Source organism: Lagopus leucura, unplaced genomic scaffold, assembly GCF_019238085.1.
Source record: "Lagopus leucura isolate 7727_CA_CO unplaced genomic scaffold, USGS_WTPT01 Super-Scaffold_100106, whole genome shotgun sequence".
NCBI classification, from domain to species: Eukaryota; Metazoa; Chordata; class Aves; order Galliformes; family Phasianidae; genus Lagopus; species Lagopus leucura.
Window position 1 is genome coordinate 319672 of NW_024962325.1, and position 26260 is coordinate 345931.

At 46.1% G+C, this 26260-nt stretch overlaps 1 protein-coding gene across 2 annotated transcripts in view; it reads right to left on the bottom strand.

Annotated features, from left to right (window-relative positions):
• The window catches only part of CAMTA1 (calmodulin binding transcription activator 1), a 203854-nt gene that overhangs the window by 25527 nt on the left and 152067 nt on the right, over positions 1–26260 (bottom strand). For both annotated transcript variants that reach the window (XM_042887725.1, XM_042887728.1), the window contains 5 exons: positions 15070–15223; positions 9164–9304; positions 5526–7381; positions 4279–4405; positions 3773–3907 (listed from right to left, as the gene is read on the bottom strand). In XM_042887725.1, coding sequence (XP_042743659.1) covers positions 3773–3907; positions 4279–4405; positions 5526–7381; positions 9164–9304; positions 15070–15073 — 2263 coding nt within the window. In that variant the 5' untranslated portion in view covers positions 15074–15223. The remainder of the gene's footprint in view (positions 1–3772; positions 3908–4278; positions 4406–5525; positions 7382–9163; positions 9305–15069; positions 15224–26260) is intronic.

Genomic DNA, 26260 nt, shown 5'->3' on the forward strand with positions numbered 1-26260 from the left:
GTCCGCCGCCCCGCGGCTCTCCGCCCTCAGCCCACGCCGGGGCCCCTCGGCGCCGCCATGGCGGGGTGCGGGATTCGGGCCCCGTCCCGCGGCGGCGCTCAGCGGCGGCCCGGGGCTGCGGCGGGCGGGAGGCTGCGGCCGCCGCCTTCCATTGTGTGCGGCGGCGCGGGCGGCGGCCCGGCCCTGCCCTGCCCCGCTCCGCGCCGCTCCCGGCACCGCCGGGCCCCGCCCCGCCCCGGTGACATCACCGCCAGCACCGGGCTGGGCGCTGCCGGCGCCGAGCGGCCGAGCTCCGGCACTGCGGCTCTCATCCCTCCGTAGGCGCCCCGAGGCCGACGTGCGGAGCTAAGAAACGTTAACGGTTTCTTTGCGTCGTTAAAAGCCAGCGTGAAATCCCCGAGGAGCGCCGTGCGGCCCGCGGTCCCGAGCCGTCCGGGCACCGCGGCGCGTCCGCCGGCAAGCGGTCGGAGCCTCGGGACGGGCAGCAACCGCAGCGCTCCCGTCTCCACGCCTCCACCGCAGCGAAGCAGAAAACAGAGTCTGTGAAACGCAGTCGGAGCAACAGAACGCAGCCTTCAGAAACAGGTGTATGGGAGCTGCCTGGCTGTACGTAAAGGGACCAAAAATGCAAGTCTCAATGAAAATACGGAACAGATAAAGCCTCCATGCATCTTCAGACCTCACCAGTATGAGCACACGGTGCCTGCAAGGTAGTCTCGTCTCCATCTCACACACTCCCATGCTAGAAACAGGCATCAGGTCCAGGTGAACAAGACGCCACCAGCTCCGCACACACAGCCTGGGGGCTGCCTGGGTGCCATGCATACATCCGTTGTCACACCAACAGCACCAAGCCACCACACTTCTGCATCTTCCACCCGGGAAAGGCAGCCAGAGCTCACTGAGCACCAGCGGGCTGGGAGAGCTGCCTGTCATGCTCCCTCCTATCAGTGCCATTTAGTTCCCACCACAGCTCTGCCCATCCTATGCACACCCAAACCCTCAGCTCCCTCAGTTCCCCACCCAGACTTTTACATTCTCCTTGACAATTTAACTTATTCCTTCACAACTTCCTTCCTGCAGGTGCATAATAAGCACAGCCCCAAGGAGCAACTCATAGTGGCCCCCTCTAAATGCCCCATCACACCCCATGCCAAGCAAACGCCGTCTCTACAAGTGCCTTTTGAAAGCAGCAAATTCTGCAGTGGGAAGCAAACACACTGAAAGCCTGTACTAAAAAGCCTTTCTCATTTCTGCCCTTCAGGTCAGAAGGGTTTTGTTTGCTTTTCATTTGTCTTGAGAGCGCTTCTCTACCAACAGCAAACAAGAGGAAGCAGCAGCAGCAGATCATACTAAGGTGCTGTGTGGGCACAGGGGGATCTGCTGGCACTGCTTGGGGCAGGAGGAGCACCAATGCACGCCAGTGAGCAGACAGATCCCTTCATGCTCCTTTTTTTCCTGCTGCTGGAAACTTGGAAACTTCTCCAGAGCTGTGATTCCTCCTGAAGAAGAGAAGCTGAAGATAAAGCATTCCGGGTATCTGCAGAGCTGAGAAAAGACAGCTGATTTACTGTCACCTCAGCGCACACCTCCCCTACATAGCATGTCTTTGTCTTCATTTTAAAGGGATTTGGGGATGACACCATTTCTGCAGTACGGTGGAGTTTGTTAACCCTGCAGTGCTCACATAGCTGAAATATTCAAACACAAAGGAACTCAGAGCGTTCCTTCGGATTAAGTAGAAAGGATAATAAAATCCTGGTCTGTATTTTGGGACTGCGGAGAGTCCTTAGCATCCTTCCCTCGAGACGACAGAACCGGCAGTAGTACAAGGATTTAATGCAGTGCAATTAGGAGCAAACAGAGAAGATGAGGATTTGTGTGTTTATTCTACTGGTAGAATCAATTCACATTAGCTTATAGCTGAACTAACATCTGTACTCTCAGAATAAAAGCAAAGATGTTGCTTGTCCATTAAAAAGAATATCATTTGCTGCTTTCAGAGCACTGTGCACCACGACAGAGCCTTCTGATAGCTCATGGTTCATAGAACTATTCAGTCTTTTTCCCTGAAGGGCCTCTGCATTGCAGCGCCCCCCCCCCCCCCCCCCGTTAGCAATGCCCTACTTTGTTCACTGCTGCAGTCCCCCTCCCTTCCACCACATCACAGCACTCATGGAAAGCCTGCCCGCTCCCCAGCACACAGACAACACAAGCAGGCAGCACTCAGCCACCTTCTGCAGCTCCTCCAAACCACCAGCACTGAGGAAAGGACCAAAGAAGAGCTTTAAGATGCAGCCCCTTTGCACGCCGCGCTGGAGAGATCGCACGATGATCCACACACACCGACGAGCAGGGGCTGTGATGGCCCCAGACTCACAGCTGCTGCCGGCACACAGGAAGCATCTAACTGATGTCTGAATGAGAGCAGCTTCTTCTGCCTAGGCTTCCCAGACAGAAGGAAGGAGCCCACCAAAATCCCTTCAAACACCGCCTGACGACATTTGCACACTGCTGGCCTGCATTAAGCTTAAAACTATTCAGTATTTCTCCCCTTGGCGTCAATCAGTTCTACATATCTGCTGAGTCTGTCAAAGTATGTGCAGCAATAATAACACAGTAACACACGTTTCAAATCTTTGTGATTACAGCAATGTTTTGAAGTCAAGCTCCTATCAAAGTAATACATCCACAGCAGATTTCCCAGAGCATGCAATTCTGTGACGATTCTGTGACTGAACTGCAGTTACTACATTGGCAGCTCACAGACAAAATTAGATGAGGTTAATTGACTGAGCAACAAACAGAATCAGTGTATTAGCTCATTACTGCTCGTCTTCAGTACGGCCCAGTGCAAACAACGGCTCCTGTGATTTCTTTCGTATAACACTTTGCAGCACTAATGTTAGTTTCTCAGCAATGAAATCTCCGAAGACTTCGGATCTGACCCTACCATATTTGTCTCCTGTACAGAGCAGAGAAAGCAGGCACTTAACAAATGGGTCACCTAATACGAACATGTAAGGACTTTGCTAAGAGTGCATAAAATGCAGCACTGCAGCAGTTGACTCTCTGGTGCAAAAAGACAAAAGCAGTATTGCTTGTTCTTTTCCATCCTATCATGTCTGTTAAGACAAACCAGCTCTTTTCCTTAGATCTCCTTGCTCTGAGTTGGAAGCTGCTCCAGCAATCACACTCAGGAAGGGAAATGAAGGCCCTGCCCATCTTGTTCAAATTGTCACCTTGGCGACTTCTCAAAGAAAATCAATGAATTTCATGCAGTAGGACAGAAATAACAGACCAGCCAGCAGATCTGTTGCCTCCTTGCAGGCTGTACTGACTTCTCATTTTCTCCAATAGCTTTTAGAAGGAGCACCAGTGGGCACAGGTAAGTGGGGATATTCAGTTCCTCCAGCCCGCTGTTCCAGGCTCCCATGCTCTTCTACTATCTTTCTTCCCATCTCTCCTCTACAAAATGTGTTTCAGGGGTGTGCCCAAATGTAACACTTGCAAGCACAGCTATCACATAAATCTCAAGCCCACATTCCCATCCCTCAGTGCTGACATCAAGCTAACAGAGTTCTGTTCTGATAACTCATGTTTTTTTCTGTCAACAGGAAGAGGGCTTTGATTAATGGAGTGCTGAGTAACAGACCTTCCCCACGACTCAGCCTCAGCCCCCTGCGTCCCTCTCCCATACCAGGGGCTGCTCCTTTCATTCACAGTTCTACCATTTGGTGAGCTTAGCTAAAGAATATCATGCACTTCTTACCATCCAAAGACAGCCAGTCATGCTGGGAGGAAGGCAGGGTTGGCAGAGCTCTGGCTTTGTATTCAAACACCACAGAATTGGAGATGATCTGATTGTTGAAGGCAACTTGCAAAGTCACGAGCCCAGTGTCATGAGCTAAAAGAGAAGAACGAGTGGTGAGACAGTGACCTCCCTGCAGAAATGCCAAAGTACAACGCTGTCGGTGAACTCCCCACGGGCAGCCTGGCAGCAGATGAAACGAGAGCAGAGGGTGCACTCAGCAATATTTTTGTGACTATACAACTGAAGAGTCCAAAATGTCAATCTGCATTTTAAAACAGGCAGGCTTTAAAACACATTTAGGAGCCATACAATAGGTTCTTTTGGCATGAGGTAGGATCCCATGTGCTCCAAAATTAACCAACTTCACAGCATTTCAAGTAGCAAGCAAGGATCAGTTATTCTGCATGTATTGAAAGTCAAGAACTTCCTCTGAAGCCACCAGCTGTAGGAGAGCCATTCCTTACCTGGGCAGTAGCAGCGCAGTACTCCTGGCTGAATTAAAGATGCAGGCACTGAGATCTGATCAAACAGACAGCTGTAATTATTGCTGGCTTCTTGCCATGGACCAGTGATTAGAACTTTCACTCCTCCCTACAGTGAGCAGAGGGGAAAAAAAGGGAGCATCATGAAGAAAGCCCTATCCAGAGAGGACCATGCACCAAAATGGTTAAACCGCAAACAAACTCATGAGGGCAGATACAGATCTTTGGCACCAGTAGCCAGCAACATCCCAGCGCTCTGCAGAGCCTGAGTACCTCCATCCACCTGCCCTGCCAGGACTGCTCTGCTCACAGCTGCTGCAGCTGCAGCCTTTGGGACACCTCGTGGTGCCCTTCTCTGGCCACCAAACCTTACACTATAGGGGAAATGCAAACAGCATTCCATAACAGAGCATCTCTGTTTCTCTTCACTTGCTCTGTTCCCTCCTCCTGCTGGCAGTGATACACCTTGCACTTTACTGGGTATTGAGAAATTGGTTAAAAAAGGAAGCATGGTCACAAGGGGTGTCCCTGAAGGGGCTGTGCAAAGCAGGGGTACGAGGGGGTCCTTCAACCCCAACTTTAGCAACTGGAACCTGTCCTAGATCTCTCTCCCTGCCCTGACATGGGTCTCAGTAGTGCTGTGTCAGCCACACAGTGCAAGGCTTTGGCATCCGCCTCTCCTGCTGGTGGGAAAGGCACCAGCTGCATCCAGCACAGATCTGCAGAAGTACGGTTGAGTTCCTCCCACAGTCCTTGTGCCTCCTCCCTGAGGCTCAGCGTGGAGCTGGGCACCACCAGGACATTCACCATGCCGTGATGGGAGTGCTCCTCTTCTCACACACGTGAGCAGGAAGGAACAGACTGCAGAGCTGTGCCAGGACATACACCTGACATAGGATAAATACTACTTTGCATCATTAGCAAGATCCATCACACGCAGTTCAGTGCAGTAAGGCTGTACACAGTAGTGCACGGGAATACTTGGCCTTTCAATGAAACAAAACATTTCTGTTCAGACGTTTCTAGGTGAAGAAAAGGCCCTGTCAGGGTGACAGAGTGCTTAATTAAAAGTACACTGAGACATGCAAATGGCCTCGGATGCTCTTTCTTCTAAGATAAATGTGTTTAAAACCTTGTCAAAGCTTTAACAAAACAGTTATTGGAGCTGCTATTAACAAAGCAAGTAAGGATAAGGCAGTAAAGGTTAAGGACTAAAAGCCCTGACTTACCTCAGGGTAAGACCATTCTGGTGAATAATCTGTCACCATGAACAAGCGCCCACTCTGCTGTAGCAACCCCAAAGTGCCTTGTGCTGCAGCTGCCGAGACCACCTCAGCCACATGCATGTATGCCATCGTGCTGGCTCCATTCTCTGTGCTGCTGAGCTGCATGTTGGCTTGCTGAGGACTGCAGCAAGGAATGCACATTTCAGCCTGGTTGTAGGTTGTTCTGTTACTGTCTTCAGGCTGAGAGAGTCCGGCACTGTCACCTGACACCAACTGGTGTCCATAGAGGGCATTGCTCCCACCTTCCACAGATATGAAATCATTAATTAGATCAGAAAACTGGTTGCTGAAGGAGATGTCAAAGTGGTCCAAGTTAAGCTCCATGTTGGAGGAGTTATTTAAGCTGGGATGGGCCACAGGATAGAGTCCTTGTACCATGTTTCCTTGGAGAATAGGGAGATTGTTCCCATTCCTGATACCTCCATTGGTCTCAGGTTGCAAGTAGTGTTCTGTGCTGCAGGCTTGAAGATCCCCTGATTTAAGTAGATTTTCATTCCCTTCTGCCTGCTGGGAGGTCTCCATGGGAACTTCAGCTTCTGCAGTCATAGCCTGGAAATTTGCTTGGAACTGCATGAGCTGGAGAGAAGAGGTGGACTCTATTCTGGTTTCCACCGTGCCATTGCAGTTGGAAGTGGTTTGGGATGGGGACTCTGTTTTCACACTGGGGATTCCTATTGTATTCACAAATGAGCCACTTGTGTCATTCAGGTTGTTGTGGGTGTTTTGCTCAAGGGGAAGAGGTTTGCTGGCATCCTGCAGAAAGAAGCTGGGGGAAGGGGTCTGATGAACGTGAGGGCTCTGAACGGTCTGATTGAAGCTAGAAGAATAGTCCTTGTTGGAGTCAATGGCACTGAAGTCCATCTGCTCCAAGGTGGTACTTGGGCTCAGACCCCCTCCAGATGGAAGCAAACCTGAACCAGTAGTGAGGGTGAGAGTGTTAGATGCAGAAGTGGAGGAAAATGCTTCTTTGGACATCTGTTGTTCAAAAGACGTGTCCTCCGTTTTGATTTCCTTCGTGAGGGTTGTACTGAAGTTGAAGCTACGTTCTGCGGTGGGTGACTGCCTTATGTTGGTACTGATGCTGTCACCTTTCATACCCCCTCCACCATAAGTCTGCCCTTGCTTGGGGTTATTAAGAAAACAGTCTGGGTCAAAATTCATGGTGGTTTCTGGAATTTTTCTATTTCCATCTAAAGTTGTGGAGAGCACAAGTTCCTCGGAGACGGTGCTGGGTAGCATGGACAAGCTCTCTGAACTGGCTGTTGTTGGAAAAGCAAATTTGTGTCCATCAGAACTCACAGCAAGTACCAGCCCTTGTGCAGCCGCATCTGAGGACAGAAGGTGTTGATTCGGGCCGGAGGTGGGTGACATGGTGTACACAGCCTCACTGGTGACTTCTGACATAAACACTGTGGCACTTTGTGACAGGCTTCCCATAACTGATGCTACAGCCATGCTGGACACACCAGTGACTGCTGGGCTATCCGCCATATCTGGATCGCTATTTAATCCACTGCTGATGGACACAGGAGAATTCTGGGTTGTGTCAGGGACTTCAACCTGGTTGGTGGAAGAAACCTCGGTACTGTTTTGATGGAGCAACACCGGTTTTGCCACTTTGCCATTCCTCTTCTCCCGGCTGGAGGCCTTGCCATGACTGTGCTCGTTCTTGCCTTCAGAGACATCGTTATTTTGTACCTCTGAATGAGTGCTGTACCCACCTGTCCTTGGTTCGACCTTTGGTGATATGATGCGGTGTTTGGCACTGTTACACTTGTGATGCACACTGCTTCCTGCCCCTGTGCCAGAAAACAACATTGGTGGTTCAGTAAGCACAAAATTAAACCCATGCTGGTTGCCTGTCTTACGGCTGTAGTAAAGGAAAGCCATGCTTAGGTGCTTGTGTGAGGGATGGAGAGAGCAAGTGGCACCGTGGAAGTGATTTCTTGCTCATGCCACGTGTACAGCTTCCCCTCCATCTGACACATAGATCCATTGTGCACAACGACAAACCTCGGAACAGGAACACGTGCACACTTAGCTTCACCACACATAGCACCTACCCTCACCTTACTTCTTTCTGCCCTGATAACAAATAAAGAGGAAAGGAATCAGCATCTGTGCCAAATTTCAGTTATTTAACATGGGCAAAGTCTGCAAAGTAAGTCTGTCAGCTACGGCAGACAGTTTCTGCCTTGCAGGCCCTGTTCTGCAAATGCGGAAATCGGGCAGTCTGAGGTAAACTGTTCTTTCTGGAAAGTGTCCTATCCACAAACTCCAGTGCAAGAATGGCATTTGTTGCTTAAAGAACAGCCCAGCCATTGAGGTGTGCTTCTTTAACGGTTCATTTTCCCTAGAATGAGGTAAGAACAACAACTATTGTACTGTACAATGACTAATGGGGAAAAGAAGCTCCCTGTAGCTAATGGCTACAATTATGAATGCCATCTTCTAGGCAACACAAAGTGTCCGCATAGGCGCTCTAATTTGCCAACCCTTTTGTTCCTTGCCCTTGAAGGGGAACTTTTCTTTTATGCACTCAAGATTTGAATCAGGTCACTCAAAGTAGTTCAGGACAGACTAAATGCAGTATTAAATCTCTCTATTCTCCTAGGTATAGAGACCAACAGGAACATGAGAAGCTTTCACTCTGCAGTCTTTGCCTATGACTGCAAAGAACTGGGGATGTGTGTGTCAATGTGCCAGCCTTTGCAAAACAAAGTGATACTGTTATGTTAAAAACCAGGCGGCAGACTTAGCACAAGACAAAACATCAAAGGGAAGCATAAAAGGATTCGTGTTCAGATCTGCAAACCTGGATCAAATGCTGAGCCTTCAGGCTTGAATTTTAATCCAAACCCAGGTATTTCAGAGGTCATCATTCTTACTTAAAAACCTCAATTGTATAACACAACTGCCCAGAAAAGCAGAAAAAAATAAACCCTTTGAAGCACAGACAGCTTTCCTTTATAAATTTCTCTGAAGACTAATTAGTATATGATATATTTTACTTGACCAAAGTAGTAGGAAGGACTGGCTATAGAGCAGATGAGATGGAAAAAAGAAAAATTCTTCTTCCTACTTGCTGTGCAAAGCTCTAACACTCAGGATGCTGCTTCCTGCCATTCTAGTCTCCAAACAAACCCATCTTTTTTAACAGGAGAGAAATCTCTCATGTCTTCATGGTAATTAAATAAAACCTGTCTTATTCCAGTGCAGCCTTGTAAGTAACCACCTGAGCCCTTCTCCAGCAAAGCAGGCTGCAGGGCAACAGTTTCTGAGGGTAATGTTGTCAGAACAATAAATTCTGAAGCATGCAGAAGAGAACGCACCTTTCTAAGCAAATCACACACAGAGGGCACAGCACAAAGTGTTTGCTGTTGGTTTTGTGGTGGTTTTTTTTTTTTTTTTTTTTTTTTTAAAACAGAAATTCCAGATGCATTTTTTTTTTTTCTTAAATCTTCTATTGCCTCTACACTCATTGGGTCTCAACATTTCACAATACAGCATTTTTGTGCTGCAAAACCCATTCCAAGCCTGCGTTAAGCTGCAAGCACGTCCTGCCCTCCCGTGGCACTCACCCAAGGTACCAGTGCAGAGACAGTTGTGTGTCCGAGGCTGCGGTTTGGTCTGGTGACTATCGAGGATCTGCTGCACCAGCTGCTCCACTGAGAACCCTGAACTGCTGTTTCCATTGCTGCACGTCCACTTAATACCATGAACTGGAAAGGGAACAGAAAAACTCATCAGGAACTTCAAAAACACACCAGGAAACATCAGAAGTCATCCCAAAAGAAGAGCAGAAAGCCTCTCCTGCTGATTTTACTCAGAGCTGATGAGACCTATGTAAAGCAACAGCAATGGTTATTGGTTTACCACTTTCTTGGTTTCCTATCCAAGACTTCCCAAATGCATTAAAAAATCCAGAAGCAACAATAGAGTACTTGTGCTTCATTGAAGTAAAGCAATGCATTGTAAGGAACACTTTACACCCTTATTTTGTCTTTCTCTAAGCAATGTTAGGGGCACACTGCGTGCACACCCTGCATGTGCAGTAGGGCTCAGCGAACACCTTGCCACGTGCTGGCTGTTGGCAGCACAGTTCTCATGGCGTTCCTTTCCTGACAGGTTAGGCTTGAAAAGCTTTTTTTTCCAATGCCTTTGTCATACTCTGGAAAAGCAGATTTCTTCTAAAATCTAAAACACTAAGCCAGAAAGCCCTGCCAAAGTTGAGTCCCACTGACTTCACCTCTCAACTCACAGATCCCTGCACAGTGACATCCACAAATCGATAGCATGGAATGCTGACAGCATGCAGGGCTGAGCCTCACCTCACAGCCAGGAAGACCCGCAGGCTCCCCTTCAGCAAATTGCTTCATGCAAAAAAGTCAGAAGAAAACGAGGGCCTGTTCACAACACTTATTGAGAACACTGCCAGAGTAAAGATGGCATGTGAAATGTCCTATTCTTCTCCTGGGCCCTTCCGTATGTCATGAGCAGCCAGTGGGACAGGGTTCCTAGGTCTGCCTTTTTAATCATCTGTTGTTACACTTCCTCATCACCCACTGATGTTACACTGCCTCACAGCATCTCACCTCACTCCAGTTCTATATCAGAGTTTGCATTTTTATTGGCTGAGATGAGAAACTTGCAGAAATGCTGTAAATAAGGTTTACAAGTATTTTTCCTCCTATCACTATTTAAAGTGTTGCACTTGGTTTAGTAATGAGTCCCTCTATGCTTGCTTGACAACCACTTTTATCGTTATTGTACCCACCAGATTTTGCTTTATAGCACGCTCACATTTTGCCTTTCCTCCTAAGGCTCAGTGTCTGTTATGACGTGGAAGGTTCAGTTCACACATGCTTCCTGCTCCAGTTCCTGCACTCACATCCATTTTATTATTCTCAATACATTATTCTGTCACATGTGATGTTAAGCTTAACAAGAAATGTTCAAACAGCAGCTTTGTAAAAAAAAAAAAATAATAATAAAAACACTGAAAATGAGATTAAACTGCACTAAAGTTTTTGGTTATATAAAGTTACTGAACTGTAATTGCTACTGAGAAACTTAGCAGTGTTATCTCTGGTTACTTCAGAAATTATTTGCTGCAGAAGCTCAGACTGCTGCATACAGAAGTTCTGTTTCACAGCAGTGTATCAGAGCCTGCTTCCCACTATGACTAAATCCAGTGATGAGCACTGCGTTAAAGAGAGCAAATCTGACCAGTGATTGTATCTCGTGGTTTGTGTATTCATGATGGTTCCCTGCTGGACCTGAATCAAGCTGTGAGCTGGAAGCTGAAAAGCAACAGACAGTTTTATGGCTGGATATCTACAGTGCCATGCCTGTTATTTTCAGTTCCTTCCACTGTAACAAAGTTCCATCGTTTGCCTACCGCAAGAATCAAGCAGAAGCCAAAGCTTTTGATCTTCCTAAACCTATCAGTAATATTCACAAAGAAGTTCTCCAAACAATGAGTCTTCTTGGGAATATCCTATCCTTTACTCAGTGTTTCTCATGGTCTCCATGCTGTCCACGCCGCTCTCCGTTCCCTACAGCTCAGCTGCTGATCCTTCGCCTCTTTTTGATAACAAGGGTCTGCCACTTGTTTTTTGAATAACGATACTGCTGCCTGCGTGGAGCAGGTCAACATTTCATCAGATTTATTTCATTAGATTTACCTCTTCTGGACACCCACATACAATTCTGCTTTGATTTTCCAGCCCTCCTCTTCCCCCTTCATTGCTTGCACAGCAAGATTTCCTGAGCCTCGCTGCTGGGGATGCAGGTGAACTCGTGTTTCCCATTTCTTAACACTGCTCACTGAATTTGCCCGTCTCTGCACAGGTTCACTCTTAGCTGTGCCTTATAGTCCTTCCAATAGAATGAAACCCCTCCTCGAACGCCTGCTCACATGCGGATATTTAACAGCTAATGGGAGGCGGCACAGAATCACAGAACCTCAGAGGTCACCAAGTTCCAACCCCTCCGCCGTGGGCCGGGCTGCCACCCGCCACGTTTCGCCCACGCGGTTCTGTTACCTCCAGAGAGAACCGCCGGGCCGCCGCTCTGCCCGCCCTCACACCGACATTCGCACACGCAAATTTTCACACGCAGCCGCCTCAAGTTCCGGGCTGCTCCCCGCGCGGAGCTGCAGCGCTCCCGCCGGCCGCCAGGTGGCAGCACGCGACAAGGAACGGGTTGGCCCGGCCCACGGGAGGCGCCGAGGCGCACATGGGGCTCCTCCGTCCGCGTCACATTTGAGGATTCTTCGGCTTCTCCACGCGGATCTCCAGCTCTGTTGGTAAAACCCGCTCTGGGAGAAGCAGTGTTTGGTAAAGAGGTCACGGAAGCTCCAGCTTCCATCGGGGGTCACCTCATAGCTCCGACAAATGGATGGGAAATGATGGAAATCATCCTTGATAGAACAATTAATCTTTTAAGTGTAAATGATCCTAAGCTGCTAATGAAATTGAATATAAATTTAAGTCAGCCTAGAAAAAAAACAACCACGCAACAAGAACCCAACAACTCAATTCTTCACATCACCTCTGTGCCCATTATCACTTGTCAAACCCCACACTGGGCTCAGTGCCCTCCCTCCCATTTGCAGCAGGGATGCAGCTTCAGGTCACCTCCGTGAGTCTCTGCTGCTTCATTGATGCATGCAGGACAGCCTCTGAGGATGTGAGATGTGAAATGCCCAAAGGCATTGAAGTTCAACCAGTACCACAAGGAACCTCCACTGCCTCAGCTGTGGTTGTGTGCAGTCCAGGAGCGATCCGTTTGCAAGCAGCAGAGAAATGAAAAAAGTTGTTTTTTTTTTTTGGGGGGGGGGGGCGGGGGGAGGAGGGAAAGACAGGTCTTACAATAGCAGATGTGAAATGAGGATGGCAAGGTAGCATTGGCTGCAAGTCTGTAACACACTTTGCCAGCTGAGGGACGTGAAAGGCAGAAGGGGATGATTTGGAGAAGCCTCAGTATCAGCTGGCCAACAACCTGCTGATCACATGGAGTTTATATACTGAATTCAGCTGTGCTGAACTCTGCATTTGGCTTTTACCACCAGATGCCTGAAAGGACATCTGCTGATCTGTTCAGAGAAATCTCAAAGCAAGACTACAGCAGGGCACAAGAGAAGAGGAAAACAGGAAAGCAGTCCCACATTGAGGCTCACTCCTCCTATCAGGCACACTGAATGACTCAAAGCTCCCACAGAATGTCAACTATTCATTTTGCACAAACGTCCTGAAGGGTGCCTCCCAAAATAAGAACTGAATGCTGTCCCTGACCTTGGATGAGGAAGAAGCACTGTGCCTAAAGGCAGACCTAGCATCAGCATCTCCTAATTCTGGGACGTTCATTGTCTGAATCAGGATACAAAAATCTCCCTGCAGATACAGCGCTGAGCCTCAGCGCTTTGAGCACAGCCTGGCTTCTCCATCACTACGGTGTACTGAATGTGAAACTCTTAAGAAAACAAATCAACAGGAGATCTCACACAACTTCAAAGTCTGGGGGAATGAAACTGAGACACAACATGGGAAGGAAAGGAAGTCACAAGGTCACTGACAGATGAGCTTTAAGGCAGAGAAATTTGGAAACATCAGGCAATCAAACTGAACTCTTTGAAAGAATGTGACTGATGTGGAAATGCAATGAAACCAATATGCTTGCCTCCTTAATTTCATGGCACACCCAATAGTGGAAAGAAATCCAATGGCTTCTTGGCAAACGTGTCCCTCCATGTTCCCTGAACATGGTTATGTGTGTCCTCTCTAAGTCTGATCAGAATATAATGCTTTTATAGTAGCTGCATTTCCAAGGATGTGCTTCCCTGGATACGTATCCATAAGCAGAGACGTGTACTTGCATACATACTCTGAATAATTGTGCAGAATTTCACTCTTCCTTCCTGAGACATAAAAAAAGCCAAGTGTTATTAAATTTACAGCTAGTTCGCTGTAGTTTTCACATAATTTTCTTGATGCAATACAAGCTTTTTTTTTTTTTTTTTTTTTTCCTCTCCCCCAAACAGGCTGCTGCTTCCCCTCCTGTTTAATGTTGAGGCTCTTGTTCAGTCTCAGCTATCCTTTCAACATCTTGGATTTCTGTCTAAGCTTTATCTGTCCCAGGGCAATATTCTGTTTAGCAGATGTGTTGGTTTTTTGCTTTTTGCTTTTTTTTTTTTTTTTTTTTCCTTTCCTTCTTTCCTGCTTGCTTTCTCTACTTCAACTTTTCATGGAAAAGAAATACAGGGGAGCAAAAAAAGAAATGGGGTTTTGTTTGCACGAGGAAATTACCTTGCTTCTGTACCTCGGGCATCTATGAGAAAGTGAAATTGGTTGGTGAGGCGAGTGGCATTTACAGCAGTGGACACGAAACCAATTTCTGCTGGGGAAGGGGTGCGGGACAGAAGCAGACTTGGTACTGTTGCTTCACATTAAGCACCTAGATTTGGTACTGCAGCTCCGACAATTAATGCTCTCTTGATTAGAGACCTCCCTTTATGCCTAGTCTATCTTTCATTGCACAACTCCACATCCATTTTCAGACATATTTTCCAAGGGAAAATATATCCATACAATATCATTGATGTTTAAAAAATACTGTGCTTCAAGGTGGATGCATGAGGTGCACAGAGTTGCAGTGTGCAGGACACATTTCCTTACACACCTTAGCAGCCTTAATTTACACTGCAGAGTTTAGAACAATGGTGAATGATATCCATCCTGAAATACATCCTATCCACTACTTTTTCAGATGGGATTTGGAGAAATTCCTGAAATCTATAAGTGGGCTTTCAAGAACAAGCTTGAGCTTCAAACCACATTGAACAGGGGAGCTGGACAGTATAACACTCATCCTGTGGGTGACTGCAAGGAAGTTCTGCATCACCAAACCATCTGACTCCAGTTTTGTTGTGTGGATAGGAAGTAGATTTACTTCAACAGGAATTTCCCTTTGACAGTTGGCACTTGAAAGGCATCTCACAGCAGGTACACCTTGCTGATAAAGATACTCAGCTCCACAGAGCCCTCCTATAAATGGCAGCAACCAATTCTGATCTGACATAGAAAACACAAACACAGAGGGCCCTTCAGGGACCCCTACTTGCTGATACTGTAGCAAAGGCCCTTTGAGAGTGAGTAGATACCTAGAAGTGGCATGTAAAAAACATGAGACTGCAGGTATACTTCTTCCATAGCATGGAGTGTGCTGAGGGGAGCTTAACCATAATCCCTTTTGGGACAGTCTAGGCAGCTCTCATAGAACGTAAATGGGTGCTCAGTAAAAACTTTGATGCGGAAAGAATTGACAGCTGATACATGGATAAAATACATGAGGAAGAAAGTGCATGCAGATGCAAGTCGGATTTGATGGTGACAAATAACTCCTTCAGAGAGGTCAGTGGCAGGGAGAGGCACTGTACTCTAAATTAATCATCCAAGGAGAAGAAAAATATAACCCAGATACTCACACATGGGTTTGAGCTGTCCAATGAGTTCCTCTTTTGTCCATTTTGCCCATTCTTTCTTGTCTGTATTTATTGAGCACAAGATAGGGCCGCAGGGTTTTCCACAGTCCTCAATGGCAGGAACATTCAGGTAGTGCACCAACACGATGTCTGGGTTCTACAGGGAGAGCAGAGAACACAGGTTACATAGTTGGACCTCTACCTGACTTGGTGCTCTCTGGACTTGCTTTCCCAATGAAAATGAGGACAGAGAGCATCATGGTTAGACTGCATGATGTACCAGGTTCCCTTGAGATCACAGCTGTTCTTGCAAAAGATACGGAAAAAGTTTCAGTCCACATCAGATTATTTCAGATACGTGGAAGTTCACCTGTAAGCATCAGTAAGAGCCACATTTCTTAGAACAGCTGCAGAAAGAGGGAGGGAAGAGGTTGGCTAAAGGGGCTACAGTATGGCAGAGTGCCCCCAAGGTCCTTCTCAGACCAGCCTGTAATTCCTTGTCTTTTGAAGAATTTGCAGGTTTGCGATGAAAACAGCAATTTGCAGAAGGTTGGGACTGGAGGGGACGGTGTCTTTAGTAGCACTGCTGCAAACTAATGCTGGGGCCAGTGCAGGGTGGTTCCTCCCACAAGTTCTTTAATGCTCCACTCTCCTTCCCAATGCACTTCTTACAGGAGCTGAGGGAGAGAAAGGAAACGCAGTGCTGCTCTGATGCTCTGCAGCGCCGTCCCACTGAGAGGGGAGATTCCAGCAGGAGCTCAGCACCGCGTGACCACAGTGCCTGTAAATAAACCATCATCACATCTACAGACACAGCTCAGCCAGCTTCCCAACAGCATCCCTGGGATGCTGTGCAATAGATAATAATGAGATTGAGAAGCTGATTTCTTTCCCTTAAGTCATTTACTCCTAAGTTCACAAACTTAAATGACTGCTTTGGAATTATTTATAAAAATAAATAGGATAATGCTGTAATTAAAACTCTAATGTTTCATTAATTATGTTAGAGCCCCATTCTGAGCAGCACTGGGAACTCGATCCATCATTTGCTTGCAGAGGTGAGCTGATGGGAGCACTCCGTTCTGAAACCCACAGAGATGGAGCTCAACGTGGAGGCACCCGGCCAAGGGGAGCCTGAGCAGCACTGGAGCACAGTAAGAAGCCTCAGCACACAACTGTCCTCATGTGCAATTCAGAAAAGATCCAGATAATAAAAACCATTACCTATACACCCAAATAGTCTCCGTCAGCTAATTTAACTTAATTAGTGACTTAGATGATGAAGTAATAAAAGGTAATATGCTTCAGAGATTTCATGGAAAGACATCTCTTTGCACTCAGGGAAGTTGTGAAGAAGAGCAGAAGGACGCATTGCAGCCAGCCTTATTTCAGGTGAGAGGGAGTTTTCATCACCAGTTCAGGGGCAGAGCTTCCCAACCTGCTGCAGCAGTGGGTTGGCACTAGACTTTGTATAACAGGACATTAAAAGCATATAAAATAAACACAGAGCCAACAGGTTTGTTCACAGTGTCTATATCTAAAACTTGACTGCAAGGTTGGCACAGCAAGGCCGTCTCAAATGCCGTTCTACGCAGTAAACTAAAGTGTTCTGACAGAAATTAAGAGAATACACATTTTTGAAAACTCTCATCAGAAAACTCAACACGTTCCTGTTACCATCCCTGGAGGTGCTCATGGCCAGGCTGGATGGGGTCTGGTCTGGTGCCCATGGCAGGGAGTTGGAACTGGATGATCTTTAAAGTTCCTTCCAACATAAACCATCCTATGATGCTATGGATTGTGGTTTTCACGATACGCAGCCCCCATATTTGCCTGTGTGCACACGCCTGTAAGTCAGAAACTGATGAGACATCTTACTGTCATAACTTTGCTCTGAGTCGAGCCTCTCACTTGCCCCTATTGAACTGGCTTGCTCTGGGTGCACCAAACCTGCTCTGTCCATAGTGAAGGCAACTGCCATACAGGAAACATGCCAGCACGTTGGATGTGCATCTCAGAAACCTTGCAGCTGGGCGGAAGGGAAGCCTTGCAGGGAGCCCTCAGACAGACACTGCAGGCTGGGAACGTGCCCGTCAGAAAGCTGTCAGTGATTTCATTCAAACAGCCTCAACAGAGCTACTTGGCTTCCCTCAAGTCAGAAGCAAAGTTGTGGCCATCTGTCCCCAAACTGGGCAAGTCTGCTTGGCACGCTGAGCCCCAAGGCATCCTGTCCTGAGGAGGTTCTCCTTAGGGTCATGGAAGGACTTGTCCCAGTACTCCTAGCATTGTAGGACAGGCAGAAGTCAGTGCAAGAAATGGTTAAAAACACAAAAAGCTGCTAGTTTTGAAAAAGAAAAATGCCACTGTAACATCTGTCTGACTCTAGTTTGCAGCTTCATCAGCACTAAGTGGTCAATAAATCAGACTGGCATGGCGTTACCTTTCTTCTATGGCTTAACCATTAATCTAGTGCCAGCTCTTATGAAAAATGAAGGAGAAAAAATTGTTATAGAGAAAATGTATACATTATCCAGAAAGTAATAATAGCATGTAATGGTGCTGCAGACCTCCCAGCATGATTGCTGGAGCACAGAGGCAGCCGCCCTGTGCTACCCACTCTGTGCCATTTAAATTAACCAAGTAAATCAGCTATTGTTTGTTCCACCAGCCTTTTTCATGACTGCTTTTGGAATTAGCACAAACACAGAGCTGAAACAAGAAAGGCTTTTCTAGCTCCAATATTGTGGCAGACAAGCAGCACAGAAATGCTAAGAAAAGCATTTCCAGCTCCTAAGGGGCTGGAAAACACCAGGACAAAGAGAGGACAGGAACCAACAGCTCAAGGCTAAATCTCAATGGCAGTGCCTTCCAAACCACCAATGACCACAGCTGAAAATACGTCATTTGGAGAAATACCTCTGAGCTGAGGGGAAGTTTTGCAACTCTACTCCCTGCTAGAAAAATAAAAGGGAGAAAAACTCCCTTCAGGAGTGCTGGTTTCTATGTAATACAACCACCACTTCTTAGAGCAGAAACTAAAAGAGAACAACGTTTGTGGAATTTGTTGCATAATTGCCTGCTTTGAGTGAATTCAAGTACTATAACTTCCCATTGGTTTCATCTCTGACATTATAAAGAGGGTTTTTCTTTTCTGAGTGCTGTTCATAAAGTTTGCTCTGTGTTCCTCAAAATACACAACGTATTCCCAACTTGCAGGGAAGACAACTCTCATCCATCACTGTGGGACAGACCGGATAACAGATTATCACCCAGGAGATTCAATGCAGAAGGTTTCTGCAGTTTGAGAGGCAGCCGTTACACGATGCTTCGCTGACCCCAGAGATACTGAGAAAACCTGCTTATCTTCTCTATAGACCCTAAAAACAAACAAATGAAACAATTTCCAGAAGTACTGAGATACAGATGATAGATTCTTCTACTATCTATTAAGGGAGTTTCCTCTCAAAGCTTTGCAGGCGGAGCTGGGGACAGCTGGAGCTTAAGGCACACAGGGCACTGAGCACAACAGGCATAGAAGGAACGTGAAGAGGCTGGCGTGCTGGCTTTAGGCTACTGGTTTTAATACACCATTTTCTTCCTCCTGGAACTAATTTCCAGTTGAAGCCTTGCTACAAAAGGCAACCTGGCAGTTGATGCATTAGAATACATTGATCCTTCACTGCAGCAACAAAACCGAAAGGATTCCAACAGAACTGCCCAGAACTCCCACCCCAGCACTTCTCCAAGTCCCTCACATCAAAACCTTTGGAGATATTTTGTTTAAATCAACTCATGTCTGAGATGAGAAACTGGCAATGGGCTGACACAGCTCCAGGCACCACAGACAAGGAAAAAGACTGTGAAGGGCTTGGGAGATCTGACAAATGATTTTGGACACTCAGGTAATTGTAAGATTGAGTTTTCCTGCAATTGTTTTAAGGGAATCAAGATTTCAAAGGCCTGTATGTTTTATAATATGCTCCCTGGTTCCTCTTTAATACCTCGGTAAGGGAAGATAAAGTATAATCAGGAAAGTAATTGCACTGTTCTGCAATTTATGTCTCAAAAGAATGAGTAGGGGGCACAGAGCCACTGCAGAGCAGAGCTGAATTAGAAAAACACAGCTTTTCCCAAACGCTTACTAACACATCATCAACTGTGATATATTTTTAAAGTATTTTATACACAAAGAGCTGCCTTTGAGTTCTCCTGGGAATCACATTTCTTTAATATGCACTTTGAATGTAGGAAAATGGAGTGCTGTAATTCCACGGCCTCCAAAGTTCCCAGCAGAAGTAATTCCTGAGTTGTCTAGACCCTTTCAGAAGAACATCTCCTGTGCTATTATGAAGCACAAAGAAGTGCAAAGCAACAGAAAACAAAAGGCACTTCATTTTATCATGCAGGTATTAGCCATCCAGATCTGTAACTGCCATGGGCAGCCAATGGGGACAGCAGAACCCTGCCGAGATCTTCAAGGCCCTCTCCAACCTGACATTCTATGATCCTACGAGAAATACCTCAATCCCAGGCTGTGGCTGCAGTCAGGGCACTGCAGATCCTCATAAGCAAAGCCAACTTGCAGGGATTCCCCACACTCGGGGCAGGGCTCCCCTGCTCACCTTCTGCTGCCAGGAACTGGGAGACGCAGCTCAGTTCTGCTCCGCAGCAGCAGAAGCAGCTTCCCAACATCGGCACCAACCAAGGCCTGTCAGCCCGGTGTATAAAAACAGTATTCAGACAGCAAATATTATTTAGCAGTGCCAACTTCTTTTTAGACTTTTACCCTGCTGAAGATTCACTTCTGTGTTCAGACCGTATTTCTCCTATTAGATGAGGAATGAGACAGAGATCCCTGCGCTGGCATTTCTAAGTTCTTTGTTTTCATCATCCAGAAGCACAGAGTCTCCTCCTCCTCCCTCTGCTCCTGGAGCAATCTTCGCATGTGAATTCAGTCACCACATTTCAAACAGGTTTAAACAGAACTAAACTCAAAATGTTTCCATCCTCACCTTCCAGAAATTCCAGCACTATGACGCCTGCCTCCAGTGGCTTCTACCCTTTCCCAGCTAACCCAATCCAAAGATGCAATCATAGCTGTTCTGAAACAAAAAAATCTTCATTTCAAAGCTCTACTGACATTCACTGAGCACTTCTTAAAACAAGTTTTTAACAACAGAATGCACTGCTTCCAATTCTGTTTTGCAGATGGTGCAGTTTTTTCTCTGATGGTCTCATTTGCCTCAATAACTCTATTAACTTTTAAATATTAATGCATTTCTATGAATTAAGAGCAGTTCAATGTGTACCTGAAGATATATATACACATTTTAAATGGTACAGTTGTAGGCAGACCAAGAAATAGGAAGCTGACATTTCAAAATACGAAAAGAGAAAACCTCAGGAGGAGCACCCAGCTCACAATAAAGCTTTCCCTCCAGAGAAATGCTGTCCCCCAGCGCCGTTCCTAAAGCATCACTGAGCTAAAAGCTATTTTCGTATGCATGCAAATGTTTCAAAAGCATTTGGAAGCCAATTGCCTCTCCAAAGCTGTATATGTAACGCAGCAGCAGCACAAGAGTCTCAGTGCATAGGAGCAGAGGTAGGATGAAGGACTTGCCCAAGGGTTCGTGTGAGGGTTGGATGGCAGAAAGCAAGCAGCTCCACATTTCACAGGGTGCCATGGACTCCCTGCCCACACAACTCTGCTCATGCACCTCTATCAGAGGAGGATGCATTATCTCAATGCCTGCCTGGAGCAATGGCAGATAAATGCATTTAATGCTCCACACTGCCTGCATGGTACATAGTAGCCAACGAGTCCTTGTTACTTTTATACTTGGTCAGGCTCTGAGGGCTCTGTCATTCATAGCTTCTTTAAATTTGTTACCTTAGATATCAGTGACTGGTAATACAATTCCCAGGGGAAGAGCATCAGTAATGTTGAGAGTGCTTTCATAATGTTTGCTTTGATTGTCCTGCGATATTTTTGTTCCTGTGGTGCAACCCTTATGGCACTGCTATATAACAGAGTTCATTCACTGAAAGTTCTGTTGTGCCTTTGTAATCTTCCTAGACAGAAGTAACGCCCAGTGTCAAGGAGTCCAAAGTTCTTTTGTGGTACACGTTTTTCATTTTAGAGTCTAACTTTAGTTTGCATCGAAGGTTCAGGTAAATAAATAAAGAGTTGAATCAAAGATGCACAGGAAGCCCAGCGATGTGCTACCCAGATTGGAGATGTCACCAGAGAGCAAGACCAGGACGGGTGGCAGTGATGTGCCAAACTGCAATGCCAAAGAGGTGCTGTCACCTTCCTCAAGGTGGAAGTCGTTCCAATTGCTGGCTTTTACTTGTAAGGCATGATGTCCTAAAAGGACTCAGAGCAACCAGCAGGGAACTGATGGAGCATTTAGATTGGAAACATTGAATCCTAGGGCAAAGAAGCATCAGACTTGAATTTCTTCTGAATTGCAAGACAAAAACTATTAGATACCCTTCCTTCTTCTTCAGTATCACCTCAGAAGTCATGCATTTCCCCAGACTGAAGAGATTAACAAACAGAGATCAGCATCTAAGAGCTCCTGCTGTAGGCTGTTAGACTGAAACTAGCTCTCTGGGCTTCCTGTACATATTTCTAAGACTCCCAAGTGGATGCCTTGAAATCTTAAAAGGAAACGCGAACCTCATCAAAGCTTTGTTATGCTGCTCTGACCTGTTAAGGTGAGCAGTTATCTCCTCATCGTACCTTTTCAAGGACATTGGCTCTTGGCCTTTGGGGCTTCCTTTAAGAAGATCTCTAGTACTTTCTGATCAGATTTTGTTTCTCTACTCCGTGTAAGAGTGCAAACGAATTATCTAAGTGTAGCATCCTAGGCTACAGGAATGCACTGTGGAATTCCCAGCACAGGCTTCCAGTTCCCACGTGTGCTCCACTGACAGCTGTGCTTGCCAAGCAGGGGACACTCATGATCATGTAATGCTAAAGCACTCAGCAGCAAGATCAGCCATGGGTTCTGTCTGTGGGCCTGAAACATCTGCCAGTTTCATCAAGGGTGGGGAGTAAGCCCCAGAGCACTGGAAAGCATATACTACTGTAATTAAACAAGGAGAGTCCTGCTCCAAGCGATACAAAAAGTCACTGAAGTTACTTTCAAAGGAAAAAGATAAATAATCCAGCAGACAATTTGTTCTAGATTCTTCCCTTACACTTGGTGAGTAGTTGGGAATACCAAGTTACCCAGCACCACTCTGAAAGCTGCTCCATGCACCAAGTGCTGGAGCTTCCCAGTGCGAGGGGCTCCCTGATGCTCCAGGGAAGCTTTTGGGCTTCAGCTGCTGAACTCACCACCAACAGGCACCTAGCAATGGTTTGGGCCCTCTGCTGATTGCAGCACAGGTGCTGAACTCCCAGGGGTGTGAGCAGGACAAGCTGTGCCTGCAGGAACACAGCCCTCAGCAAAGGCTTCCAGCAGCCGAACGCTCAGCTCCGCAGAGAGCTGCGCCTCCTGGGCCACAGGGAGGTTCGAGAACTGCGAGGATAAGGAAGTTTTGGTCCTCAGTGCATTTCTTTCATTAGAAGATCTAGAACACTGCTTTATCACAGAAGCCTTATCACAGAATACAGGTGACGCAGAATATTAATACAAAGTGTATCTTAAGGAACATTAACATTTTCATAAAGCTACCGTGTCCCTGTGCTCCTTTCCAGGAATACAATTCTATGGCTCTGCGACCCACAAGCAGCTCCAGCCCACACCTCACAGCACTGCACTCAGAGATTCACTTCCCCAACTCCTTTTTGCCTGCAATCTGATCTTTCCCAGATGGAGAGGGCTGTCAGACACCGTGAGAAGTGAATGGTACGCTGGATATCCAGCCCTGCCCTGCCTCAAACTCCCAAGGTAGAGCAAGAAACTTGGCTGCCAAAGATACTGTTGTTATTATTTGCAATGAGCAGAAGGGGTGCTACAACTCGACTACAGCAGAGTAAGTCACCTTCGGTGTAATACATCAGTCTCAAATCCACTGCATGGGAGCAGCCTGGTGACTTTCTAGCAGATGACAGGACACCGATAACCTCAAAAGCCGCGTTATTTAAACAGAAGAAGGCAAGCTTTGTTTAGCCCTTGGGCTCAGGTTGAATGGATGACAGATGTCGAAGCTGCGACCAATTAGATTTTTAAGCAGTGAGAGCACATTCATCAGATATGGAGCATTGGAGGCTGTGGCACACCAGTGTCACCAGCTTCGTGCTGGCCAGGTGCTGGGAATGGGGAGCAGTGTGCAGGGCTGGGATGTGGGTCTCCGCTTCTCAGACCCCCATGGCTTTCCTCTAAGCTTTACTAACAGACACAGACCATTCAGATGGCAAGGCATGAATATCTCACCTAGCTGCTGCTGGTCTCAGCTACACACACACACACACAGCAGTATCTTCTGAGACATCCCAAAAAAGAAGCAGTAGTCAGAACATCCAGTGCCAGACATGGGAATAATTAAAGTTTAACTAAAGTGCTTTTAAGTTTGTAAATGCTGGGGAAAGCGAGCACGGATCAAAGGGATTTTTTCAACTTAGGCATTCATGCATCCAAAGCCGTACCTAAGAAAGTGGTAACTGAGGAATGAAAAGCTTATGGAGAAGATTCTTTGAAATCCCAGGACCAGAAATGCCCTCTGCTACCCAGACTGTGAGCTCCGTGCATTTCCAAATTTACTGCTTTTTCTTCCCCCCGACTTGCACACACCATCTGCTGCCAGCCCCTGCAATCCTCACCAGCAGCCCTTCAGCTAGACAAGTGGGGAGGACTTATCTCATCAAGGTGATATCAGCAATGCTCACTGAAAAGCAAAGCACAGCTTCTCACATGGCAGGGATTCATTGCGCCGACCAGGATTATAAGGATTACAGGCGAGCACATCATTGTAATTTTGTGATATTTGGGTGGCAACAAAAGCAGACCCAAGAATTTGAAGGTAAGTTCTCAATCTTTTTTTTTTTTTTTTTTTTTCCTTTTTTTTTTTTTTTTTTTTTTTTTTTTAAGATAGAGACACAAGGAAAAATGAAATCTAGAAAGCATTGTCAGCTTGAATGATTTTCCAGGTTCTTGACACTGAACAACCATCATCCCTCAGAGCACAAGGCAGGCAATAAAACCAATAAAACTAATAAAGGAAAACGGTGTGGAGCTTGACAGATTTAGCTGTCCCTGGCATGTGACAGCCTCTTTTACCATGCAGGCAAACCAAAGTTGCATCAGACTTGTCCATAGGGTGAGACCTTAACAAAACTGTTAAATTCCACAGGTGACTTTTCTCATTATCTGCATTTCTCTGAATGCTGAAAACCTGATGAGAAGCTTTAATTACCCACTGAAAGTTGGAATCCTTCAGTCTGTGCGGTGAGCCCACTCTAAATGTTTTGCAGTCTGTTACCAAACTCCAGACTCAATCTATCCAAGAGCTTGTTAACATTTCCTCTGTACACTCACTGAATGAATGAGCTTTTGAAGTCACTTATTTACCTATAAATTACAACAGTCTGAAATCATTAACAACAAGGTAAATTGTTTTAATTGATCTGAACTTTTTTTTTTTTTTTTTTTTTATTAAACACAAGGCAGGAACTTTGTTTCTCTATGACCACACTTTCTAAAGAGCTCAAATTGTGTATTAATTGCTTGGAGCTAAACGTCCTTAAAACACTCTGAAAAGCTGCATGGCTGAAATGATTTGCTAAAGACAAGTAAAAGTTCAGAGATCTCATTCCTAAATACCCACTTCTAGCTCAGTGCCCTCCTGCCATCTTAATAATGGCAGCCTCTGCCAACAACAGCAAAGAGGCAATCTATAACAAACAAGGTGCACTGCCAATTAGTTCCTATTCAATTTTCAGTTGAATTTGGCTGGAGGTGGTGGTTCGGAGGAAATATTCAATTTATGAATAGTTTTAATGGTGTATTTCAAAGTTCTAGGCACAGGTAGGGTCTCCATCCTTGCTGATCCTGGTAGGGCTAATCACAGCCCTAAATGGGTGCTTCAGCTGAACCTGACACTGGAAATCACACATAATTACACTGATTAAATTTGCTGAAAACATGCAGCATTTTGCTACAGAAGTATAAACATAAGCAGGTGAAAGGATGAAAAAGCTGACTGCTGCTCAGAATAAAATGCTCAGGTGCCAAAAACACGTGAGCAACTGCGTGTATTGAAAGAGCAACACTGACTGTCACACCTGCTTACTGATAGCTGTAATGAAGGCAGAGAAAAAATGGCGGAAGGAGGACTCAGGAGTACAGCTGCAACCTGCTGAATGCATCAAATTATTTGTGTATATGTAAGAACAAAACAAGATGGAACACTGTAGAAGGACAGCTGGAAAAAAGCACCAGTGGTGCAGACCATCTGCATGTTAAGAGCTGGGATTGGACAAAGAAACAGGGAGATCAAGTGGGGCAGTGCATTAAGACCAATGGAGATAAAAGCAGTGGCAGCATCAATGGATATTCTCACTGCTTCCCTGGGAGCCAATTACTTAAAGGAAATGTAACCAAAGAGATGGCGAGAGAGAGAAAAGCAAACCAAGATTTTTTTTGTCTTCCCTGCATAACATCAACATTTCAGAAGAACTACAGCAGTTCTAGAAAGCGACTCAATCACCAGCACCTAAAGACACAGTGCTGCTCATCTGAGGGGAGAAACGAGAACAGAATTACAACAAAACCTGGTAATTTCACCAAAAAGTGCCTCCACGTTACATGCAGCATGTGAAACAGATGCACTTCTTTATAGCTGTCTCTTGCTGCACAACATGCTGAAAAGCCACTGAAATAAAATTGCTTGGTTTTCAATTTTAAAGCTGCACTTAACCAAATACTATCAGTCTTCAGCCCTATTGGCAAGGAAGAGCAGCAAATTACCTGTTTTTCCTGGAGCACCTCAAATCACAGCAGCCATCCGACTGGTCCCTCGTTACCTACAAGTCAACGCTGATAAATCGCTTTGAACATCCTGCCTGCGTGCTGCCTTTCGGGGAGGCATCTGAGGTTCTTTGGATGGTTTGGCTGATTTACTAGCACACAGAATCAGCAAAGCACCCAAAATCCACAGAAAAGAAAGGTAGTTTTGATGGAAAACACCATTTTCTAGGTATCCTTCACCTGGAAAACTCTTTCACAGACATCCAAGCATGGTG